This window comes from Numenius arquata, chromosome 14 (genome assembly GCF_964106895.1).
Source record: "Numenius arquata chromosome 14, bNumArq3.hap1.1, whole genome shotgun sequence".
NCBI classification, from domain to species: domain Eukaryota; kingdom Metazoa; phylum Chordata; class Aves; order Charadriiformes; family Scolopacidae; genus Numenius; species Numenius arquata.
Genome location: NC_133589.1, coordinates 12,223,935 through 12,245,058, shown reverse-complemented (window position 1 = coordinate 12,245,058; position 21,124 = coordinate 12,223,935). Strand labels below are relative to the sequence as shown.

The window sequence follows — 21,124 nt, the reverse complement described above, 5'->3', positions numbered from 1 at the left end:
TTGAAAACAAGCTTGGTAACATCTGGTTTCGTTTTGTGTGCCTTAGTTACAACATGCAGCAAAACACTGGCTGTCCCTGAGGTGTAGTTCTCCTTGCCCCTGGCACTCAGTGTAGAAAACTTCATCTTTCAAGACATGACTTCTTTTTTCCTGCACCCTTGGACAGAGTGCTTTCCATGGTGGCACCATGGTTTTAATGCAGCAGAGCACAGCTGCTATTAAGAATTTGTTGGCTTAGCCAGAGAAGGAAATCACAGCATCCCATACCCAGTGTAGTCAGTAGAAGGACAGCTATGTAGAGATTTGTGTCAAAACCAAAGTAATGAAGAAAAAAAGGGATAAGCTGAGAGACATTCAGAATGGTGAAACAAAGAAGACAACCCATCAAGTTTTTAATTCATGAAAGAGTGCCAGTCTTCATTCTTCCCAAGGTAGAAGGCTATGTTTCTCTCACTCCTGTGCTCCTGGGTTATAGCACCTTTTATGTTCTAATTTTCAGCTCTCTAGATGGACTTGGCACCTTCAAGACTTCCTCTTGGTTGCTTCTTGACTTCTTGACCATTGTAGCTGAAAACATTTTGCATTACTTATGTATTTATCCACAGAAAAATGCTATTGAAAGAAAGGTTTAAAATAACAAAAGCTCCTCTAGCTAAGACTTAATTAAAGCTTAGTATTTCCATGTAGATTAAGTAGGCCTAGTTAGTCTCTTTCCATAGGACTTGACCTTTTCTTTGTCTGCTGTAATCAGGCTATTTACTAATCACTGAACTTGGAGTGATGCATTTGTCTGTCTTGCATTCCCCTTATGGCTTCTGCCTAATTGCTTCTCTGACTCTAACCCCAAAATTATATTGACTCAGAGATCCTTCAACAGCATTATTCACAAAGTCTGGCAACCTGACATTCTGGAAGGCCCAACTCCGTTTCGATTTTACATTAATTCAACAATGAAAGGGGCAAAGCAAAATGTTGCAACAAACTGAAAATTTAATCTGGTATGGTTGTAACTTCATTCTTAGTTCTCATGCAGGTTTGCCAACATCTGCTTTCCGTTTATAGCACAGCAGGCAACAATATCAAATTTTTGGAATCTTGGTAACATAATGAGGCCACATAACATGAAAAAGGAGAACTACCTGAGTGTGGGTTATTCCTGCTTGTGGGAGCTTACTGTGTCTACCTGCTCATCTAAATTCTGGCTCTAGATTCTGGTGTCTTCTGCAGCAGAATGCAGAGAGGTCCATTTCCAAGCTGTTCAGAAGGACAACCCCCTAGAGGGGTAGGAGGAATGCAGATTAGTTTATAACAAATGTTGGTAGTGTGTGACTAAGTCTTCTCTGCTTTCTTTCATCAGAGCTGCACTGTTGGCTGTATTTATCTTTTTTCATGTTTCAGGTAGACTTCCTGGTACAGCAGGTTGCTCCACATTTGCGCACCTCAGGAGAGTAGACGTGCAACCAGGGACATTAATGGCATTCTGCTAAAGGCAGAATATTTGAGAGCCGCATTATAGCTATCCTTCATTGCAAAATGTGGTGCTTGATGCCAAGCTGAAACTTTTCATCATTATCGTGTGTGGACACCTGTTTTAACAGGTTCTGGACATTTTGCTGGTTGTTCATTTCGTGCTGGTATCTCAATATTATGGTGGATTAAATTACTTGGATCATTTGTACTTGCATCATTTAGTTCCTGATAAAGATACAGGAGTTGTGACTTATTCAGTACTTGGAACTTTTGGTCCAGGAGGTCAGACTGTAGTATCCCACTCCCCCAACTGGAGTAAAAAATAGGTAAGTCTCATTGCAAGCTGATCTGAATCTGTAAGTTTAAGTCACTCAGGGTTATAACTCAACGCAAGAGTTGATAAGCAATACCAGTTCCACAGCCTTAAGATGTCAGTGTCTCATCAACAGAAAGCCACAGTGCAGGACTTCTAGTTTTGATTGACAAAAGCTGTGGTTTTGGCATAGCTAACTGTTTTGCAATTTGATTTCAGACAGCAAGAGAGAAATCATGGATTCAGCATTCGTGTCTGAAAATGGCTATCTTGATTTGCTGCACAGTGATATTGATCCATTGCATCTGTATACTCTCCTTGATCCTAAGTCATCTGGAAATGAAGAAGGTGACTTCTCTGCAGGTTAGTAAAACACTAAAAAATGCTTTATTAGATTAGTCATCATGCTATAAGTTCTTACCATCTCCTCTCAATTACGTAGCCATCTCATGGCAGTTTATTATGGTGGCTGGACTAAATTCAACAGACACTTGGTCTTACAATATGGTAACTTCGTCTGTATCTGTATATAAAATCATTACTGCTTCCAGAAACTACCATCTTTTTAAAACTCTACGGGACTATAACTTACTGAGAGTTCAGTTCCCTTCCTACTTGCCAACATACAATGAAGAACGAAAGCATTATGCTGAAGTTACAAATCTGCTTTTTCTGCATGTCCTGATATCTGCTGGTTTTTTACTCCTTGGTTATTGTATTCACTGATCCAACATGTGCTCCTTTTAATTTCAGATCCTGAAGTTGATGCCAGCAGCTATGATCAGTTCAATAATATGGATTTCCTGTGTACGATGGAAAATGCTGAAAATGGGGATGAGTTGTATCTCTGTTCCAACACCATAGAAGCTTATGCTAGAATAGGTATGAAAGCAGTTTTTGTTTTTTAAATCAATTGCTATAGCTATTTCTTACAAATTCTATTTTCAGTCTAAAGCAGTGTCAAATACTCAAGTGGCCTGTCCCTCATGCATGGTAGATCTAGCCAGGGTACCCAAACCTGTGCATTGTGGGAAAACGGATGAACAGTAGCTTGTGGTTTTGGGGGGAAAATCTCTCTATTAATGGCTCCTTCTGCTTAGTACTTCCTGTCTCAACTTCTCCTTTCTCGTGTTCTTTATTTCCTGAACAACAATTTACAAGAAAAACTTAATTTAGCTCTTCAATTTCACTTATATGTCAGAATTCTGTTAATGAGGGCAAGCTTACAAGAGTTTTACTGTGAAATTTATTGTGTTACTATTGTGTTTCTTTTTTTTTTCCTTGCTAGCTGAATTAGCAGAATACGTGCTCAAGGATCAGCAGGAGAAGCAGGTGGAAGACACTTTTGGTAAGATTTATGAGACAAAGATTAATTTTCTCCATGACATTTCTGGCTAACGTTTGCACTGTACTTCATCCCCGCAATTTGAACACTAGTAAGGTTTCTATACATCTGGTATCCTCTTCTTTCCCCGTCGGAACTGTCCCCCAGGATTTTCTTGGCAAACTTTGAGGATTTTCTCTATTTTTGCAGGCTTTTCTCAAAATCGGCAGTTTTATCTCGGACCAAGTTGCTGATCACGTCACCATGGCCATAGTGTATGCACAGCTTAGCTGTCTAGTGCAGTATATGACCTCAATTAGCATCAGACTTATTCGGATCACAGCACGGATGATACACATAAGTTCACTAAACCTGACCCACCCAGAGGAGTTATCATGTGTACAAATGAAGTTCATACACACTTATTTCTGTGCAGGATGCACAGAGCTGCTTGAAGAAGCATGTCAGATTTACTTCTCTCCCTGATCGATGCAGCAATGGTAGAACATACATGTAGTAAATGATTCCTTCATTCAATGCTTGATCAAAGATAATTGTTGCCTTTTGGTACAAAATTATTGTTTTGGTAGTGGCATAAATGTTGGTGTGTTTCTCTTTCTTTTACCTCTTTCTATAATTTTTCTAGGAGAACAAAGGTTGACATTTAGCAATATTTCATGTTTTTAGCAGGGAACCTTATTTTGGATGAAATGGTTACTGAAAACACTGAGAAATTTACTGACATAAAGATGCAGAAATGTCACAAACGAAGTAAGTGAAAAACAGTAAGAGTTTGAAAGGCTGTAGTGTTTGAATTCTAAATTTGCATTACAATGCTTTGATATTAACACAATCCATCTCTCATGTAGTTCTTCACTGATATAACCAGATGTGCTTCCTCTGACTTCACTTACCCTGCATGGGCTGGAAGTGAAAACAACTCCCTCAAGCACATTCTTTACAATTCACAGAATTTGTTGTCCTGTAACATGACAATGAGCATGTTATATTTCTTCCCTTTTTTTTATCATCTGTGTGACAGCATTAGCTTTGTTTTCAGTGTATCTGTAGCTTAGCAAATATTAACTGAATGATTGCCTCTTTAGTAGCAAGAACAACAGTAATCTTTGATTACTGGCACAGAAATCTGCAGCTTAATTGAAACTTCACAGTCAGAGTAAAATAATACAAGGCTTTTCACATTCATGTTTCATACGTTGGACCCGTACAGTTCTGAAATAGCTGAATTGGAACTGCTAACACCCCCTTCTACTTTGAAAATTAAAATAAGTTTCTATTGTGGAAACTTAAGATTACCAAACTGGTTCAATTTTTATCATTTACTATCACCTTTCTTTCAGCCTTCTTAGGCTCTGCAGAGGGTTGCTCTGAAGCTTCAGAACCCAAATACAAGAAAATTGGTAAGTTACTGGCTGAATACGAAAAGATTATTGAGCGTATGTTGTCTCATATTCCAAGGTCTCATCCTTGGTTAGGTATCTATCTTATAGGGGAAGTTTGCTTTTATAGATTTGATGATAAAGGATCATCATGCATTTTAATGTTTCTGTTTCCAGCAGACTAGAAATCACTGTAGAATTACATTCTCATTATACACCTCTGGCTAATTCATGATGCACCAAATCTGTGCCCTCTTATCAGTAGCTATTAAATTGTACGTCTTAGGACCAACTACATGGTGGCCTGGAAACAGTTGGGTCCTTACGCTTCAAAAGCACACATTCCTGCTGGGTGATAGAAAAATCACTTCCTTAGCATCAGCACAGGCACAGTTGAACTTTTCTAAACCCATCTGAGAGAAGAAAGCAGAACAGTGGTGAATTGGGTCAGTGCCAAACGTTGTAATTTTTATCAGGTCCATCTTTTGGCTTATGATGAGTAATGTGACTCAGGCCACAGTTTGGCATTTCCTGGGTTTGATCCTCTTTTCTTTTAAGTGTGATACCTTCCAAAAATCCAGTGAAACATCCTAGTGAAAATATTAACTGTGAAGAGATGGCTTCTTGGCCCAGCCTGTGCTACACAGTCCTTTAAACCAAAGTAAGAGTGGGAGAAAGGGAAATGTCTAGGTGGTGCAGGCTGTTAGACTGTCTACAAGGCAGTACCCGTGGCCAGCAGGCAGGCTGTAGCTTGTTCCCTAGGTGTAAACTGGTTTTAAAGTTCTTGCCCAGAGGTAACCCAAATGGATGTCTCAGGCATAGCTAACCCAGCAAAATACTCTTCCAAAATCCATGTGAGTGTAATCACCATTGGGTGAATATATTACACTGTGTTTTGAAGTGAGGTATGCGTTACTATATGCCAGCACACTTCCCAAGCCCCCTAAGGGTAACTGACTGTACCAAACCCCATGGGCCGTGTGTGTGTCAGGATGGGCAACCAAAACCAGCGTGTAACCTAGAGCCATCCAGAGAGCGCTTGGATCGTGGGACTGCACTTCAGCAAAATTCAGGCTGGCAATTGCTAAGCAGCTGGCATAGACTGGATGAAAGTCTTAGAGAGCACACACATGCACTGGGCCTGTGACCCAAGCTGGTTTTTCAGTGTTCATGTGGACTTCGGGGCGGGGAGGGAAGGGGATTGAGCAGAATTAGCAATGAAAAAATACATTTGATGGATCTGGAAATGTAATCAGAGTTCCTACTGAAGTGGTAGCTGCAGGCTGTAGTTATTTGGACACATGTAAAGTTCCTGGCAGTTAGTACCGTTAAAGGTGGATTATCTTCTATCTGCTTAAATTCCTTTATAGGTTTGGCACTTTTTAAAGCCTGTGTTTGTGCCATGCTAGCCATTACAGTTTTCAATAAGGAAATGGCACATCAGTTCCTGATTTAAAAAAAAAAAAAAAATCAAAACAAAACCAGTAAAAATGCATCACCCTACAGAACTTGCATTCCAGTCTACTGTATCACTGCAGAGCTAACAGGTGCTTCATAAAGCTGCAGCTCTCCTTTTCCGGAAAGTGCTCAGAATATTCTCACTCTCTCTACCTTGCCTGACCGCATGAAGATGCTGAGGGAAGGGGTATATACATAAGGCAGTGTACGTACTGGGTACAAAAATCTAATTGACAGAAAGATGACCTACATGACAGAATCGGGAATTTATTTAACCTGTCATAAAATGTGTGTCACAGTATGATCCTGCAAAGGCAAATGCATCAGCTCTTGAGAAGTGTAAGACTATCAACAGTAAAGAGGATAATGGATACTAAAGTTCGGAGTGGTAAGCCAAGGATGAGATTCTTTCAAAGGAATTCAATGAAATTAAGCTTTAGATTTGCCCAACCATTTGCGGCTGGCTATAGCAGTACCCAGTCGTACCTGACCATAGCAACGCAACAATCCTGGGGTAGGAAATTACGTGGGAAATTCATATGCAGGTTTACACACAAGCCAAAACCCACTTTTTAAAGTCTGTTTTTATACCACAGTAAAAAAGAAAGATTCCTATAGCAAAATAACACATCCGTTCCTGATAACGTAAACACATCCCACTCTAAAGAGCTTGTGTTCCACATGACAGTGTACACTACGGTGGCACAAAACCCACACAGGTTTGTAGCTCCTGATAAAACATTGGGCGGCAGAAAGCAATGAAATAGAGACTTAATTGTTGCTGCTAGACAGGAGGGAGAAAGAAAAGCAAAATCAGCTCTGACAATAAGGGTGTGGCAAAACCAAGGAAACTAGCAGACTAGTTCAAAATAAGCAAGTGTATCTTACTTAATTTGTGAGAAACTTTTAAGCAGATGAAATCATGCAATGCACACGAGTCGCCCCCCCCATTTGTCCTCCTCTTCAAGAAAACAAATGCTGCAGGCAACTTGCATCTTTTAAAACTCAGGTGTTTGTGACTGTTTGGGAAACCTTCAGCACTTCCTAGTTATCGTTACAAGTGCTGTAGTGTCTAAGTAGAGAGTAAAGGTCCCCAGTTTATTGTACTTGGGCCTCTCTAATCTTGTGCAATATTAAGGTACCAGACCGTGCTTGGGAAACTTAGTACAGCCAACTTAAGACCTTGTTCTGTCTTATCTGTCAGTCACCTATGTTTAAGATCATTTACATCTAAACACATCTGAAGGTTTCTAGAAAGAAGACAGGCCAGGAAAGATGAAGAAAATTAAGAGAGTGAACTACTGGGAAAAAGTGATCTACTACAGAATTTCGTAATTACACTTTAGATTTTGAGACCCAAGTAAATGTCAGAAAGCTATTGTGAATTGTTCTTGCTTTTCGAAAAATCAAAACACAGCTGATCAGAATCAAGTAGTTTATGATGTCTATTGAGACCTCTTCTTTAGCCTCCTTACCTTCTAGCAATGAAATAACTTTCTCCTTTCGTTTTGCTTATTTTTTCAAGTAGAAGTCCCTTCAGTGTCTGCAGGGAATGGCAGTTTCTTAGCCATGCCTCTCAACAGTCATCCAGCTAGTTCCACCTCACGAACTAACCAGCACATGTCCTTTTCTGTTCCTGCTACCAATGCGTTGGAAAGAAGTTTCATAATTCCAGGTACATACAGAACAGCTATAGGTGTGCACCTGTACACAGGTTGATTTATACAAGGGGAAAACTGTCTTATAAATCTGTTCATTGACCCTGAACAATGGCAGGGAAAACAAGTATGGCAGCTGTTTCAATCAAGCACTTAAGTGTGGCACTCACTAAAAGAATGAAAAATATTCAAGTGAAATTAAAAGTGTATTGCCCCTAATGAAATAGAACAAGTCTTTAATTTCATTGGTGAAGTGCAGGTTAATAAATAAGAGAACAGAGTTGGTTACTATATGCTAATCTAAATAATTACTTACTTGTCTTAAGAATAGGAAATCACAAAAATTTCGTAATAAACTTTGGTTTAGTTCTAACTTCTTTTTCATCCAGAGGTTTGTAAAGGCTTGCAGAATAATTATATTTGCAATAGTAGAGCAATATCTAGGTTGGGATTTTGTTCACAAAAACTGAGTACTAATCCAAGTGATGGGCTGTGTAGCCATCTTACATTGATCACATTGTGTAGCAGAGGGTGCTCATGGTACTCTTGCAAGTGTTAATGACAAAGACACAATTCAACACCTTTCGCTGTTAAATCTATGCTGGAAAGGAACCAAAAAGCAGTGGATAAGTTACAAGTCTTGAATTGTCTGATGCTAGCTGAAGCAGCATGAAGTAGCAGAAGAAATTCGGTCACACCTACAGAAACTCAGAGCTATGGCTGATTAAATTGCAAGCACTGCATCAACAAAAACATTTCCCAGTGTGGGTTCAGAGGGAGGTGCTCGCTCTCTGTTTGTACAGGCTGCGTGATATTCAATTATGTGGGAAAGATGTAGGGCAAAGGATGGTAAAATCAATTCAGATACATAATATTTACACATTTTCTCTCTTTTGGATCTCTGGTCCATACATTTACAGTCTTTGCCTTAAGCACTTTTCCTTATGGTAATAGAATTTGTCATTAGACTATTGAAAACAAGTGGTCACTAAAAGCTGGATAATCCCTTGCATTTCACATTCATCATACCTTTGAAGGGTGTTTGTTTAATGGATTCTATGGACCTCATGTGATCCTATGAATTCTGGTTCATAAACTCTCTACTGGGAATATTTGCCCAGAAGCTGCCAGAAAAGATAAGTAGCCTTTAGAAAGCTTTTTCAGAAATCTTTAGAAACCAGGGGCCTTTAAAAAGAGAAGAGTAATTATTCTGCACTCACTTCAGGATCTTCAGCACCGGAGTGTCTACCTGTCGCTGTGAAAGGGAGCCAAGAGAACACAGGCTTTGCAGATCCTCCTCAGCAGATACTTAACTTAGTTCTTGGAAATGGCGCATCTGATGTTATAATATATCCAGGTAAGAGCAATAACCTTTTGTCCACATAAGCAGGCAGAAAATACTGGAAAATCAATGCTATCAACAAAGAACTAAGTTCCCTCGTTTTAGTTACTGATAGCTATGGTAGGCTGAAATCTATCATTTGTTTCTTTGCAGTGCTGACTTCTTCCACAGAAAGATTGGTATCCCCAAGTTTTCCAGTTAGTTTATGTGGTAAGTAGAAAATGATTTTTTTTGTATATGCAGAACTATGGATTGGGAGAAGGAGCATATTGCTTCTACCCAAAGCCAATTCTCCCCTCCAGACTTTATTCATATTGACCTTATTGAGGAAAATAAAAATTAATGGCATTTCCTACTTTGTACTGATCACTGGCTGCTTAGACTAGTCCAAAATACAGAGCAGATACAGGGTTCTAGATCTACAGGTTCAGCTATATATTAGCAGCCAATCCACTGTTTGCTGTGAAGTACAGTTCCTGGAAGAAGTCTTCTTGTCTAGTTAAAACAATACAAAAGCCCGGTGTGCTTGAGCACCATCAGAAGTGGAATGTGTGCTGGTGCTGGCGTGGCCTGAGCATCTGAAACGCTCAGTGCTGGAGGCCAGACTGCAGTCAGCTTGGATGGAAGCCCCCAAATCAATGTGGTGATGACTTAATTAAACAATACAGAAGCCTAACATACAGAAAGGCTTATAAAACAATCAGAGCATTGGTCAAGGTATGACGGTCCCACCTGTGATAGCAAACTTTCTTCAGACACTTTTCTTTTAGCCCTCAGAGAGCTGTTAGAACAGGGAGTTTGCCTTCTGTGGTTTAGTTTCTGATCTCTGTGCATCCTGGTGATTACAGCTGCTTGCAGCTTAGTGCAAGTGTTTTGTTGCCCTCTGGTGGTTAACACCACACAAAATATCAAAATTTTGAAGTGGGCATTAATAGGCAAATACCCCTAGGTTTGGCGAAGTATTTGTAAATTATATGTACCATTTCTGTGAATACATAGTACTAATAATTCCAAATGATTTACAGCAGCACAACATATATGAGCATGTTGCAAAACTCAAAATTCCAAATGCAGCAGAAAAATTAGCACATAAGCTACCAAGACAGTCTCTTTTCCATTAAAAAAATTATTAACATTTGATTGATTTGCCTAATGTTACTTGCCATCGAAACATCTCATTACAGCTTTCCTTGGTTTTCCATTCTGTTGTTTTCATTTAATAAAATAAATAGTAAACCAAAACCAGATGCTTGCCTGGAAACAGGCATGTCCTTTCTTTATTTAGTATCTTAAGTTGATTTTTCTTCTACAAAGGGGAGAACTTTTTCTATATCAAATGTGTTCTTTTGCTGGGAAAAGGACTTGCTTATTAGAAGCCTGCCAGAAGCAACTTTGAACTCTAACCGTTGCACCTGTCGCTGGCATGCTGGGTAGGAATTGATTTCCAGATCTCTGAAACTTTTAAGATTTGTATTTTTTTTAAAACCACATTCTACATCAAGATGAAGGAAATACAGTGGTAATAAATATATTTGCACAAATCTAGGGAGATTAACCTGTTTGCTTTTTTTTCCCCACATCTCTGCTGAGTGTGGTTACCATGAGACTGTTCATGAGGTCAGGTTCGTTACAGTCTCTGTCAATTTCAATTATGTTTTGCATCTGCAAAGCTTTTCCTACCAAAATTTTTGTCAAAACTGATACTTTGTCATTAACAGGCTGTAGAAAATACGCTTTCTCTGAAAAATTCACAGTTTCTTTGTGTATGGCAGACACTGCTCTTCTGACCAAGTGCTAAGGCCTGCAGTAATATGAAAACAAACAGGCAAAAAGAAAATTGGACAGTGATAATACATCATCAGGAAGAGTAATGGGTAAATTCTCTTACCAGTGGTCACTTCTCTGTGACTTGCATCCTCAGTATTTGGTCACAAGGTGTAGAATAACAAAAGGAAGCTATTGCTTTCGATGACATAAAGAAGTCCTATATGTGAATGTGAATTTATGTAAAACACCGACATTTGCAAAGAACAGTGGATGTCGCCTTGTTATTATAGGTCCTCTGCTTCATGCAACTGTGGGAACAGCTATCACCTTGTTTGGTGTCATACCGCCTGCAACAGCTCGTGTCAGCTGAATTGTACTTGTGTCAGGATATCTTTTTCTTGGATGATACATAATTTATGTTGCAATTAATTTGAAAATTTGCATTAGTCTTATTGTTAAAATTAGTAAAGTGGAATTGATGACTATCAACGTGTCTTCAAGTACATTATTTGTTTCTCCAGGTTTAGAAATGTTCAAAGAAGTCCGAGTTCCCATAATTCCTTCTGAAGAAACTTTGAAAAGACCAAGTGAGTTTAGATCTCTTGAACTTAAAACTTCCCGTATTTTTTGGCTAATTTTTCTGTGTTTCTTTCCATACAGAAAAGCTGCTTTTTGTAGGAATTGTCATTCAACAATTTGTGAAGTGGTTCCGAGTGTCTGAGCACAATTCCTAGTTTTAAGTTGTTAGACTTGTCTACTTTTAGATATCTAGCTGTAGTACCTACTTAGGAGGTCAGTGTACTTAGCTGGTTTTGTCATATCATAGATACCTCCAAAGTTATTCAGTTCATAGGCCTAAAAGTGTCCGTTGTGCCTGCAGTCCTCGTTTACATGCCTGCAGTTGCATGGGATAAATCCAGACCTACATGCTTTATGGGAACTGATATATTTTGACCGTGTTACAATTTTGTATTTAAATCACCCTGAAGCAATGTTGTATTTTGTGGACTGTTTTCTTCAGTTTGTGTGTTTTTTATTTCTCTAGAGCCAGTGGAAGCTTTCTGTATGTCACTTATGGATTATTTCCAAGATGTGTGCAAATCTGTGGCCATGGAGCGTGAAGTAACTCTTGATCACCTGTTCATTGATGGGACACTTGTTCAAAGCCAAACTGAAACCAAGACTGGGAAGAATAGCATAAAAGCAATGGAAAAGGAGCTTGTAACTTGCAGTCTGCAAGGGAAGGAAAAGGCAGCCCTTAACAGAAGCCAAATATTTCAAATCCCGGGAGGTAAAGACTCAGAAACTAAAGTGATTGTGGTGCTGGGAAAAGCAGGAATGGGCAAAAGTATTCTTGTTCAGAAGATCTGCCAGGACTGGTCCAACGGAGAGTTTTCTCAATTTGAATTTGTATTTTGGTTTGACTGCAAACAAATAAGCTTGCCTGAGAAGCAATACAGCCTGAAGGATCTGCTGCTTGAATTTTTTGTAAAACCTCAAGAGGGAAGCAGAGAGATCTTTGAGTATATATTGCAAAATCCTACTAAAGTCCTTCTGCTTTTTGATGGTTTTGAAGGGGTGCATGATCATGAGAATTTTCCTCGTTGCTCAGCCAGCCAGCCTGAAAAAGACTTGTGTAATATAAAGGAGCTGCTGTCAGGACTCATCCAAAAAAAGATACTCAATGGTTGTACTTTACTACTTACAGCAAGACCAAAAGACAAGGTGTACCAGTATGTGTCCAAAGTAGATAAGACTATTGAAATAGTAGGATTTTCCCCTCAGCAGAGAGAGTTGTACATAACAAAATACTTTGAAGCATTACCCTACTGTGATAAGGCACTGAAATTAATCAAAGAGTGTGAGTACTTGTTCAGTCATTGTTACAGCCCTCTTATGTGTAGATTTGTTTGTTTTCTCTGTGAGACAGTACTTGAAATGGGAGACCAAAGCCTGCCTTCAACTCTTACTACAGTCTTCCTGAAATTTGTTCAGCAAAAGATAATACCTATGCAAACAGATGTTACAGCCATGCAAAATCAAGAGAGTCTTGCTACGCTAGCCCGTATAGCCTGGTATCTTGGAGAAAAGCACCAAAGTGCCATGAAAAGTGATCGTCTTCCTTCTAAGGAAGTTAAAGAGTTTGCTCTGAAATACGGATTTTTCCTGCCATTTGCATTCCCCAGACATTCAGATAATGAAGAAGAGGAATTTGGGAGCACATTCTCTGATTTTGTCATTCAGAATTTCTTGGGTGCCCTTCACCTTATGTTAGCAGACGAGATCAAGGATAAAAGTCTGACAAAGTACCTGTCTTTTCCATCCAAGAAGAAAAAACTTTCTAACTGGTTAGATTTAGTGCCTCGATTTTTGGCTGGATTGTTGTTCCTCCAGGATGACCCCGACTTCTGCTCCCTTTCAAATAAGGATGTAAAACAATCACCCAAGAAGCAGAAAACACTCTTGAAATGTATTAGAAAGCTGCAGATAAACGAGCTCTGTCCAGAGAGGTTACTTGATCTTTTACATTGTGTTTATGAAACACAAAGCAATTATCTTTTGCAGCATGTGGCCTTAAGGCTCAAGCCAGACCTGTCTTTTCTGGGCATAGTTCTTACACCACCTGATGTCCATGTACTGCACTATATTTTAAAAAGGTCAAGAAAAGAGTTTTCCTTGGATTTGCGGAACAGCAGCATTGACATGCAAGGACTAAAAGACTTGGTTGGCCTAAAGAATGTGTCATCATTCAGGTTGGTTGTTCTTTGTAGGCAGTAGTGTCTGTATGTAGATGACGCTTTCATGCAACAGCAGTGGTCATATTTGTTGATTTTGCATGTTTTGTCACTTCACAGGGCTTCCCTCAGTGATACAGTCAAGCTCTGGAAATCTTTAGAACAAACACAAGACTATGAACTGCTGCGAGCATCAACAGAGAAATTTGTTCTTGATCCCTTTAAGGCAAAGACAATGAAGGATGTCAGTGACCTTTCAGACCTTGTAGAGATGCAGGAGAAGATGATCAACTGGTAGGCTCGTTTAAGATCAAAAGTTCTCTTAGTATACTAGTAGTTTAAGAAAATGGGGTTTCACTGACAGTGCTGGAAAATGGAGTCCTCAGCTTGTCCAAAGGAGGAGTAACTAAGGCACTGCAAGCTCTTGTGTCATCTCACAGCATTTTCCTACCCTGATGTGGGGTGGTTGTCATGGCAGGGAAGAGCAGTGATAGCACCACGCAGAATACTTATCAAAACTGCCAATAAAAAAGCAAGCTGTCTTTTTTTATTTTTCAGATTTCTTTTTAATCTCTGAATATGCCATCTTCCAATGGCTTTCAGTTACAAACCTTGGGCTAACTGATTTTTCACCCCCTGTAGCACCTGGGCCATACATGAAGGCTTGGTTTGGACGGGTCACAAATGACCTGGGTCAGTCCTTTAGCCCACGAGGTAAAAGTTTGTGTTATGTTATGTGAGGTATAAACCCTGTGTTTCATCACTGCTCATAATGTGGCTAGGAGATTGGTTGCAATTAAAAGCATTAGAGTATTTTGGTCGGGTGTTTTAAATAAAAACGGTGACTTCCATTTTAACAAGGGCAGAGTATTTTGATCAAAATATATACAAAATAAGTTTCATGTTTGACAGAAGATACTTGATTTAGAAGAATGTATTTTTAAATTTTGTTTGAAAAACATAGTGCAGTAGTTTGCTCTAAGGCAATTATCAGATTGAAATTAATGAAACAAAGAAAGGCTGGAGCAGAAGTTATTTTGAAATGTCCTGGTTCCTCAGCTAAAGCAGCAGTGGTTTATTTCCTGTAAAAGTTTGCTGAGAAATTTTTTTAAAAGCGCTGTTTTCATTGCTAAAATATTTCTCATACTCTGGTTCTACTGTGATTTATTTAGTGTGCAAGATGCATCTGGTTGCAGTGGCTATGAAATTCCCGCCATCAAAAACCTCAGAAAACTGGAATTTGCGTAAGTGATGTAGCTCTCTGTTGATTGATACACGATTACATTTAAGACTGAGAAGGGTCACAGATATTCGCTACAGTCATTGAACTGATGTGTAGTTAGTTTATGGTAAAGCATTAAGATAAACCCCATTTATTTCTATTTTGCTTTTCTCAACTAAATGTATTAAGTTATGGCCAAAACTCAAAAAATGTCATTTCTAGCTCCGGCAGTGACACAGATCAACATGGTTCTGTCATTATTTTTTTTAAATTTTGCTGCAAGTTAGCTCCTTATCACCAGATGCAGATCATGTGCCACAGGGTATAAAATATTTGATCATGATCCGACTCCATGGGAATTATTTTTTCCCCAGAAATGCTCAGTTTTTCTATCTGAGCCTTCTGATGTAATTTTCTGCCCTATCAGAGCTTAGGCCATGAGAGAATAAGGTCAGAGAACGCCTCCATTTTCCTTGTAGAAGGAAGATTGACTTGGAAACACAAACTTCAAAAATTAGGTGTAGTAACATTTCTTTTTTTCCACAAAGTGTAAGTAGCCTCCAAGGTTATTCTATTGCTTAAAATATCCTGCCATAGTGTATGAATTAATTTGGGCAGAAATTGCACCAGTGCAATGGAGAACTCTTGTCAAGTCTTCATCTGTTTCTTCCTCTTCACATCTGACCCAGTCTAGAACTGCTGTAGTTGGCCTCCCTTCTGATTTTATGCTGCTTTCTCTTCTCATTTCCTCTCCTACTTTCCCTTTATTTAAACTTTTTGGTTAAAATTCCGGTCCTCTTGTCTGAATTTGTTGTGATACCAAGGAAACTGTAAGTAAGAGGTTAGCATCTGAGGGGCAAATGCTTGGAGCTGGAATATGAAAGTTCAATTTATGCTTTAAGCTGCAGTAAAATGTTGATCTTAAGTTAGCCTGAATTGTCAGTAGTTGGGGGGGGGGGAGGGGAAAGAGAGAGTATTTTTTCATCTCTGTTACCAATTTTATAATATTTAATTTTAAAAACCTGAAAATATAGAAAAAAAAAAAATCCCTGAAATACAGGAATCTAAAACAAGTGAGATGGGTCTTGCAAAGAGTAACAAAATGCAGGTAGCACTGCTTCTGTGCAAGGAGCCTCTGCTCTGTCTGACCTAAGCCTTGTGGGGTCCTCATCTGGAGGCTTCAAAGCAGAAATCCTCGCTGCAGACTGTAGGGAATGGCTGCTTCTGAGGAGTGTAAACTAGCTTGTATTTGGGGCTGCAGGGAAAGAACATAAAAATTGGTAACTTCTGCTGTTTCTGAGCATGTGAAAAAACTGCTGCATGTCTGTGTTTTCTTCCAGGCTGGGTCCGGTATGTGGTCTTCAGGGATTCCTAAAGCTTGTGGAAATTCTTGGAGCATTTCCATCACTTCAGCATTTAGAGTGAGTTATGCTAAAGATTAACTTTGCCAATGTTGCTCCTCAGCAGGCCTTGATGATGGGGAAGCTCGGGTACTCCAGAAACATTTTATTTGCCAACAAGACTACTTGATTTAATGAACAAACTATACAACAAAAGCATTCAAAGATTGTAACTGCAGACTAAAAGCTGGCGCTCTTCATCTCCCTCGAGACACTTGGTAGTGGTTTGTTTCATCCCCTTCGGTCACTTCCCCATGTGTTCCTCAGCGGTTAAAAGCTTGTGGGAGAGGTTTAGTGCAGAGCCCCACGGGGTGCTCCCTCTTCTTGCCACAACAGTGACCAGTGCTGCCCGTGGATTACTTATGTCTTCATTCAAGCTCCATAACGAGACTGAGCCCTGGGCTCCCTCCTGGTGAGGTTTCTGAGGGACTCGGGGCCGTGTCTGTGCCAGGAGGGGACAGGCTCCCTCCTGAACCAGAGGCGCTGTAAATGGTGGAGCTTGACTTCAGTGTTTGTGCCCGTGCTGTGCACCTTACGGTGTCAGCGGACACCCTGAGCATCAGGTAGAACTTGTCAGAGATTGAGCTTTGTGGATTTGATTCATATAAAAAATATTTAAAAGGCCATATTCAGCCAGTATCTGGTTTTGTTCTGCCAACGTATTTTCACACGGTCTTTGTCCCTTCCTTTACCGGGAGCAGTATTAGAAATAGCTTTAAGAACTCCAGTTACTATATATTTGCTTGTATCTATGACAAACCAGCTGGCTCTGAATTTTAAGCTTCTTTACGCTAGAAACAATTGTAGCAACAATAGTCAATATTCTGCCCTCATCTCTGGGGGGATTCCTGGATTTTGAGAAAGACTTTGGCCTTCCTGGTTCAGCCCATTGGCTGTTTGTCTGTGTTGTATCTGGCCTTTTTGTGATATTTTGAGAAAACAATAAAGCCCTAAAATTGAAGTGAGTCCGATGTATCCCAGCCTTGTCTGTCAGATTAGAAAGGGATTCAGTGTCTAAAGTTGTGGCTATCTGAAACTCTTTCCATCTGGGTACTTGAATGAGGAAAAACTTCATTTCTAATACTCCCTATCTGGAGACGGAGCTGTTTAGGTAGGGATTTACAGCATCTGCTGGATTTTGTCAGTTCTGTGTGCACAGGAAATCTCATTTCAGCATAGCTGGAACACAGCTATTTCATAACCATTTTAATAATCTTCAGTGTATGGTGGAAGCAAAGCATTAAGTGCTACCATTTGCATATCAAAGAAAATGGGTCAAGCCATTCAACTAGTTAAAAAAAAAATTTCTTAGGCTGTAAATTTGGGAAGCAGAAAGCTGCTTATTAGAGAAGCTGTAATTTGTGTGATGCTTCCTGCCGATCGAGGCTACTGCAGAGAAGGAGCCTCTCAAGATAGAGTGGTCTCTGAGGTGAATAAACCGCAAAAATTGAGATTAAAAGGGAAGCTAATTCTCTCTTTGTCATCATCCAGCCTTGATGCTCTGAGTGAAAATGGCATAGGAGATGAAGGAGCAAAGAGTCTGTCTGAAGTCTTTCCAAACCTGACATCACTGGAAAAATTAAAGTAAGTGCAAGGTTAACAGTTCTAGGAAAAATTGCAAAGAAAGAGATTCAACCCTTAAGGGGCTGTGTATTAACAATTATGGGCACAACTAACCCATGGGCATACAAGACCAATGAGTCTATGGACATACTTAATCTGTACGTTCATTAGAAAAATAGGTTAATCCTAAGGCAATTCCTCATTTCCCTTCAAAGGCTGTAATTGGTATTTTTCCCTGCATTTAGTCTAAACAGACTGTCCAAATTATGTAAAAAAGATGTCAAAAATTAATTTTCTCCACATTGTAATAAATTAGAATAAATATGCTCAACTAACAAAGTGATCTCACTGTAGTTTATCACAGAATAAGATAACAGATGTGGGTGCAGAGAAACTAGCTACAGCTCTTCCTTCCTTGTCTTCGTTAAAGACACTAAGGTAAGTAGTTGTATCCTGTTCAGTTTTATACCTTGCTATCTCCGTCAGAAATTACTGAACATGGAACAAATATGTACACTGTGCAGCAGCCAAGCTTTTGACTTCATTCTTGCATAAAGCCTTTAGAGGGAAGAGGAGAGAAATATATAACCCAGTGTAGACATACAGAAGGATTCTCAGGAATGTAATGAGGACTGTACTGATTTTTAAATCCAATCCATAATACCCTGGATTATTATATGAATAGTACCCTGTAGAAATGTGCACGCAGGGCCATGATCTACTGCAAGCTTATGCTAAGCGCAGTGCTAAGCCATAAGCCAGCAGCGAGGTGGTGTGTGTTTGCTTATATGGGACCAATGGTCCATCCCACTTCATTAAAATGTCTGGCGTAGGCCTGAAGGAAGTGTATCAGTAGGGAATGCAAGAAGCCATGGTGTGTAATTCTGGAATAATTTGCTCACTTGGAAATCTTTTAAATGCTGTGCCCCAAATCTGAGCTTCATTTTCTTGCAGATTTTTAATTTGATCTAATGTAGACAGAGATGTTCTCATTATTCATTAAGAATCTAGACCTATTTTTGCTGTAGCTGTGCAATTGTAGCCATTTGCCTTGCTTGATACAGAAAATATGAAACTGTGTTTTAAACATTAACTGCAAATAGATAGGGATAAATTGGAAGTTAAGATGTACCAAGCATATAAAAAATTCCTTGATCTAATATATAGTCTGTTTATATTATCCATTATTCAATTGTGACTATACTGGTTTGGTTTTCTGCAGCTTATACAATAATAACATTTGTGATTTTGGAGCAGAAAAACTTGCGAAAGTTCTTCCTGTGATGACATCTTTAAGAGTGCTAGAGTGAGTATGAATCTTTTGAGATGGCCCAGGAAAGCTTACTTGCTTGAATACTAAAAATTCTTATCTTCCATGCTGAGGGTAGAGGAGACAGAATTTGAGTAAGAAAATTTCAGGGAAATTTCACAGGGAAAATGTGCTTGTGCAGTGTCCAGATAGTCAGTGTTTAGAAAGGATTAAGGAGCAGTTCACCATAAAACCCAAAAAATTGGTTTTAAGATGAGAGAATAGGGTCATGGGGAGTTAGAGAAGGACCTCAGGTACATAGAATAAGGAATCCCTCAGATGAACTAACTTAATGAAGTTCCAGTTTGACTTTTTGAGTATTTTATTACAGGTTTTTTGAATCAAGGATTATTTGGTGGGGTGTTTTTTCTTTTTCTTTCTTCCCCTATCTGCAAATAAACCCATATAGTATTTTTTATTTTGAATGAGACGTTTAGTTACCCCACTACATGATGCGATCTGGATTAACAAAGTTGGTTTTTTTTCTCAGTGTTCAATATAACAAAATAACTGGTGTTGGAGCCCTGCAGCTGACTGACAGCCTACGAAAATGTCCCCATATAAAGAACTTGGTGTAAGTCTCTTGATATGCTGTTTGCTGTATCTTTGTTCCATAAATCGAGTTACAATTCATGCTAAATCTGTGTTTGGTGTTTGTCAGGTTTATAAGAGGCACAAAAAAAGACATCACCAAAATACAAAAGCTGTCATAGAAATGTTAAAAACGTTGTCTCTGCTCTCAGCTGAATTAATTCCCAATCATCCCAGGCAAGCAAGCTTGTCCTGCTTTAAGCATAGTTTACCTCGACCCTCCCTTTGTTAATCTTCTACCCTCCCAGAGTACCTCACCTACTCTGTGCTGCAGGACTCGTATTTGGAGGATAAACAATGAGCAGCCGTCATTAGAGGTCAAATAGACTGAAGCTGCCAGTACGCATTCAGGGGAAGGGAGTTTGACAGAAAGCTAAAGAACAGTTATGCAGACAGGACTGTATTGTGTCCTATAACTAGAATCAGCTAGGTTATGGGGGAGTAAACTGCTTCCTTCTAATTGAAAATGCATTTTAATTTGTTCCATAGCTTAAATACTTTTAGAGAATTATATTCAAAAGGGAAAGTCAACTTTAAAAACAAAACAAAATACTAACATACCAAACACACCAAAAAAACTGTGAAGCAAATTACACTTCCTAAAATCTCTTTCCTTTCTGAATTTGCCTTTACAGGATGTGGAATCCCACCATTCCCTATGGAGTTCTTGAACACCTTCAGCAGCTGGACTCTAGGATCAGTGTGTAGATTCAGATGATCCCATAAAGGTAATGTAAGCTCTGGCTCCCTGAAACAAGATTTGTTTCTGCGGCAGCTGATTCTGGTCTCACTGGCAGCAGGCACAGTGACAGCATCAGCGAGCGCATGGCTAGGTGAAGAGGTGCTGCCCTGGAGTGGCACAGATCAGTATCACGTTCAGGCCCCCTTTGGCCCCACTCGCCTTGCATCCCCCACCTCCTGGGCACCAGCGCTGGCAGACTGAGAGCTGCAGCAGCAAGAATGGATGACTTTTAAGGCTCCTTGTTTGGCCCAGTTCAGTGGCTGGCAGCTGGCCCTGCTTACCTCCTCTTTTCTGTTGTGGGAAACTGAGTAGCTCTGTATACTTCTCATGTTTAATAGATGAGTTCTGTACTCCTTAGGAATTGTTTTGTGTTGAGTTTTAGTAAGTCCTTTCCCTTTTCCTTTGTTCAGTACAAATCCTCAACAGCTGCTTGTCTCACTATGAAGCTGTGCCTACACTGTTCTTGGAGTAAACCATTGGCTCCTACACTCCTTGTTCTCAGTCTGGTTTGTGTGGTTTAGCCACTGGCAGTCACTTTTACTTCATTGATTCTGCCTGCACAGTTTCAAGGATCCTTGAATTAATGGCATTGTTAGCAATTTGCTAACAGTTTGCTGATGATCACCAGGATCTGGCTGCCTTGACACTCCTGGACTGAAAGAGCTGCAGCAGGCACGAGAAGTTAGGGGTTTCTGTAGGATTTCTGCTCCCAGTTTTCTGCAATGTGCTTCCTCTTTCTCTTAAGACAACATTACTTAGGATGCATCAGTGAAACGATCCCAGTGAATAATGAGAAGCCAGAGTCAAGCCAGACAGCAGATGTCCTCCAG

At 39.6% G+C, this 21,124-nt stretch overlaps 1 protein-coding gene across 1 annotated transcript in view; it reads left to right on the top strand.

The window, feature by feature from the left end:
- The window catches only part of CIITA (class II major histocompatibility complex transactivator), a 30,564-nt gene that overhangs the window by 6,863 nt on the left and 2,577 nt on the right, over window positions 1-21,124 (top strand). The window contains exons 2-19 of the mRNA XM_074158457.1: window positions 2,003-2,146; window positions 2,537-2,665; window positions 3,072-3,131; window positions 3,795-3,878; window positions 4,469-4,528; window positions 7,491-7,640; window positions 8,849-8,980; window positions 9,119-9,175; window positions 11,254-11,319; window positions 11,778-13,485; window positions 13,588-13,761; window positions 14,640-14,711; window positions 16,030-16,110; window positions 17,581-17,673; window positions 18,007-18,090; window positions 18,875-18,958; window positions 19,452-19,535; window positions 20,188-20,280. Of these exons, the coding sequence (XP_074014558.1) occupies window positions 2,003-2,146; window positions 2,537-2,665; window positions 3,072-3,131; window positions 3,795-3,878; window positions 4,469-4,528; window positions 7,491-7,640; window positions 8,849-8,980; window positions 9,119-9,175; window positions 11,254-11,319; window positions 11,778-13,485; window positions 13,588-13,761; window positions 14,640-14,711; window positions 16,030-16,110; window positions 17,581-17,673; window positions 18,007-18,090; window positions 18,875-18,958; window positions 19,452-19,535; window positions 20,188-20,260 (3,335 nt within the window). The 3' untranslated portion in view covers window positions 20,261-20,280. The remainder of the gene's footprint in view (window positions 1-2,002; window positions 2,147-2,536; window positions 2,666-3,071; window positions 3,132-3,794; window positions 3,879-4,468; window positions 4,529-7,490; window positions 7,641-8,848; window positions 8,981-9,118; window positions 9,176-11,253; window positions 11,320-11,777; window positions 13,486-13,587; window positions 13,762-14,639; window positions 14,712-16,029; window positions 16,111-17,580; window positions 17,674-18,006; window positions 18,091-18,874; window positions 18,959-19,451; window positions 19,536-20,187; window positions 20,281-21,124) is intronic.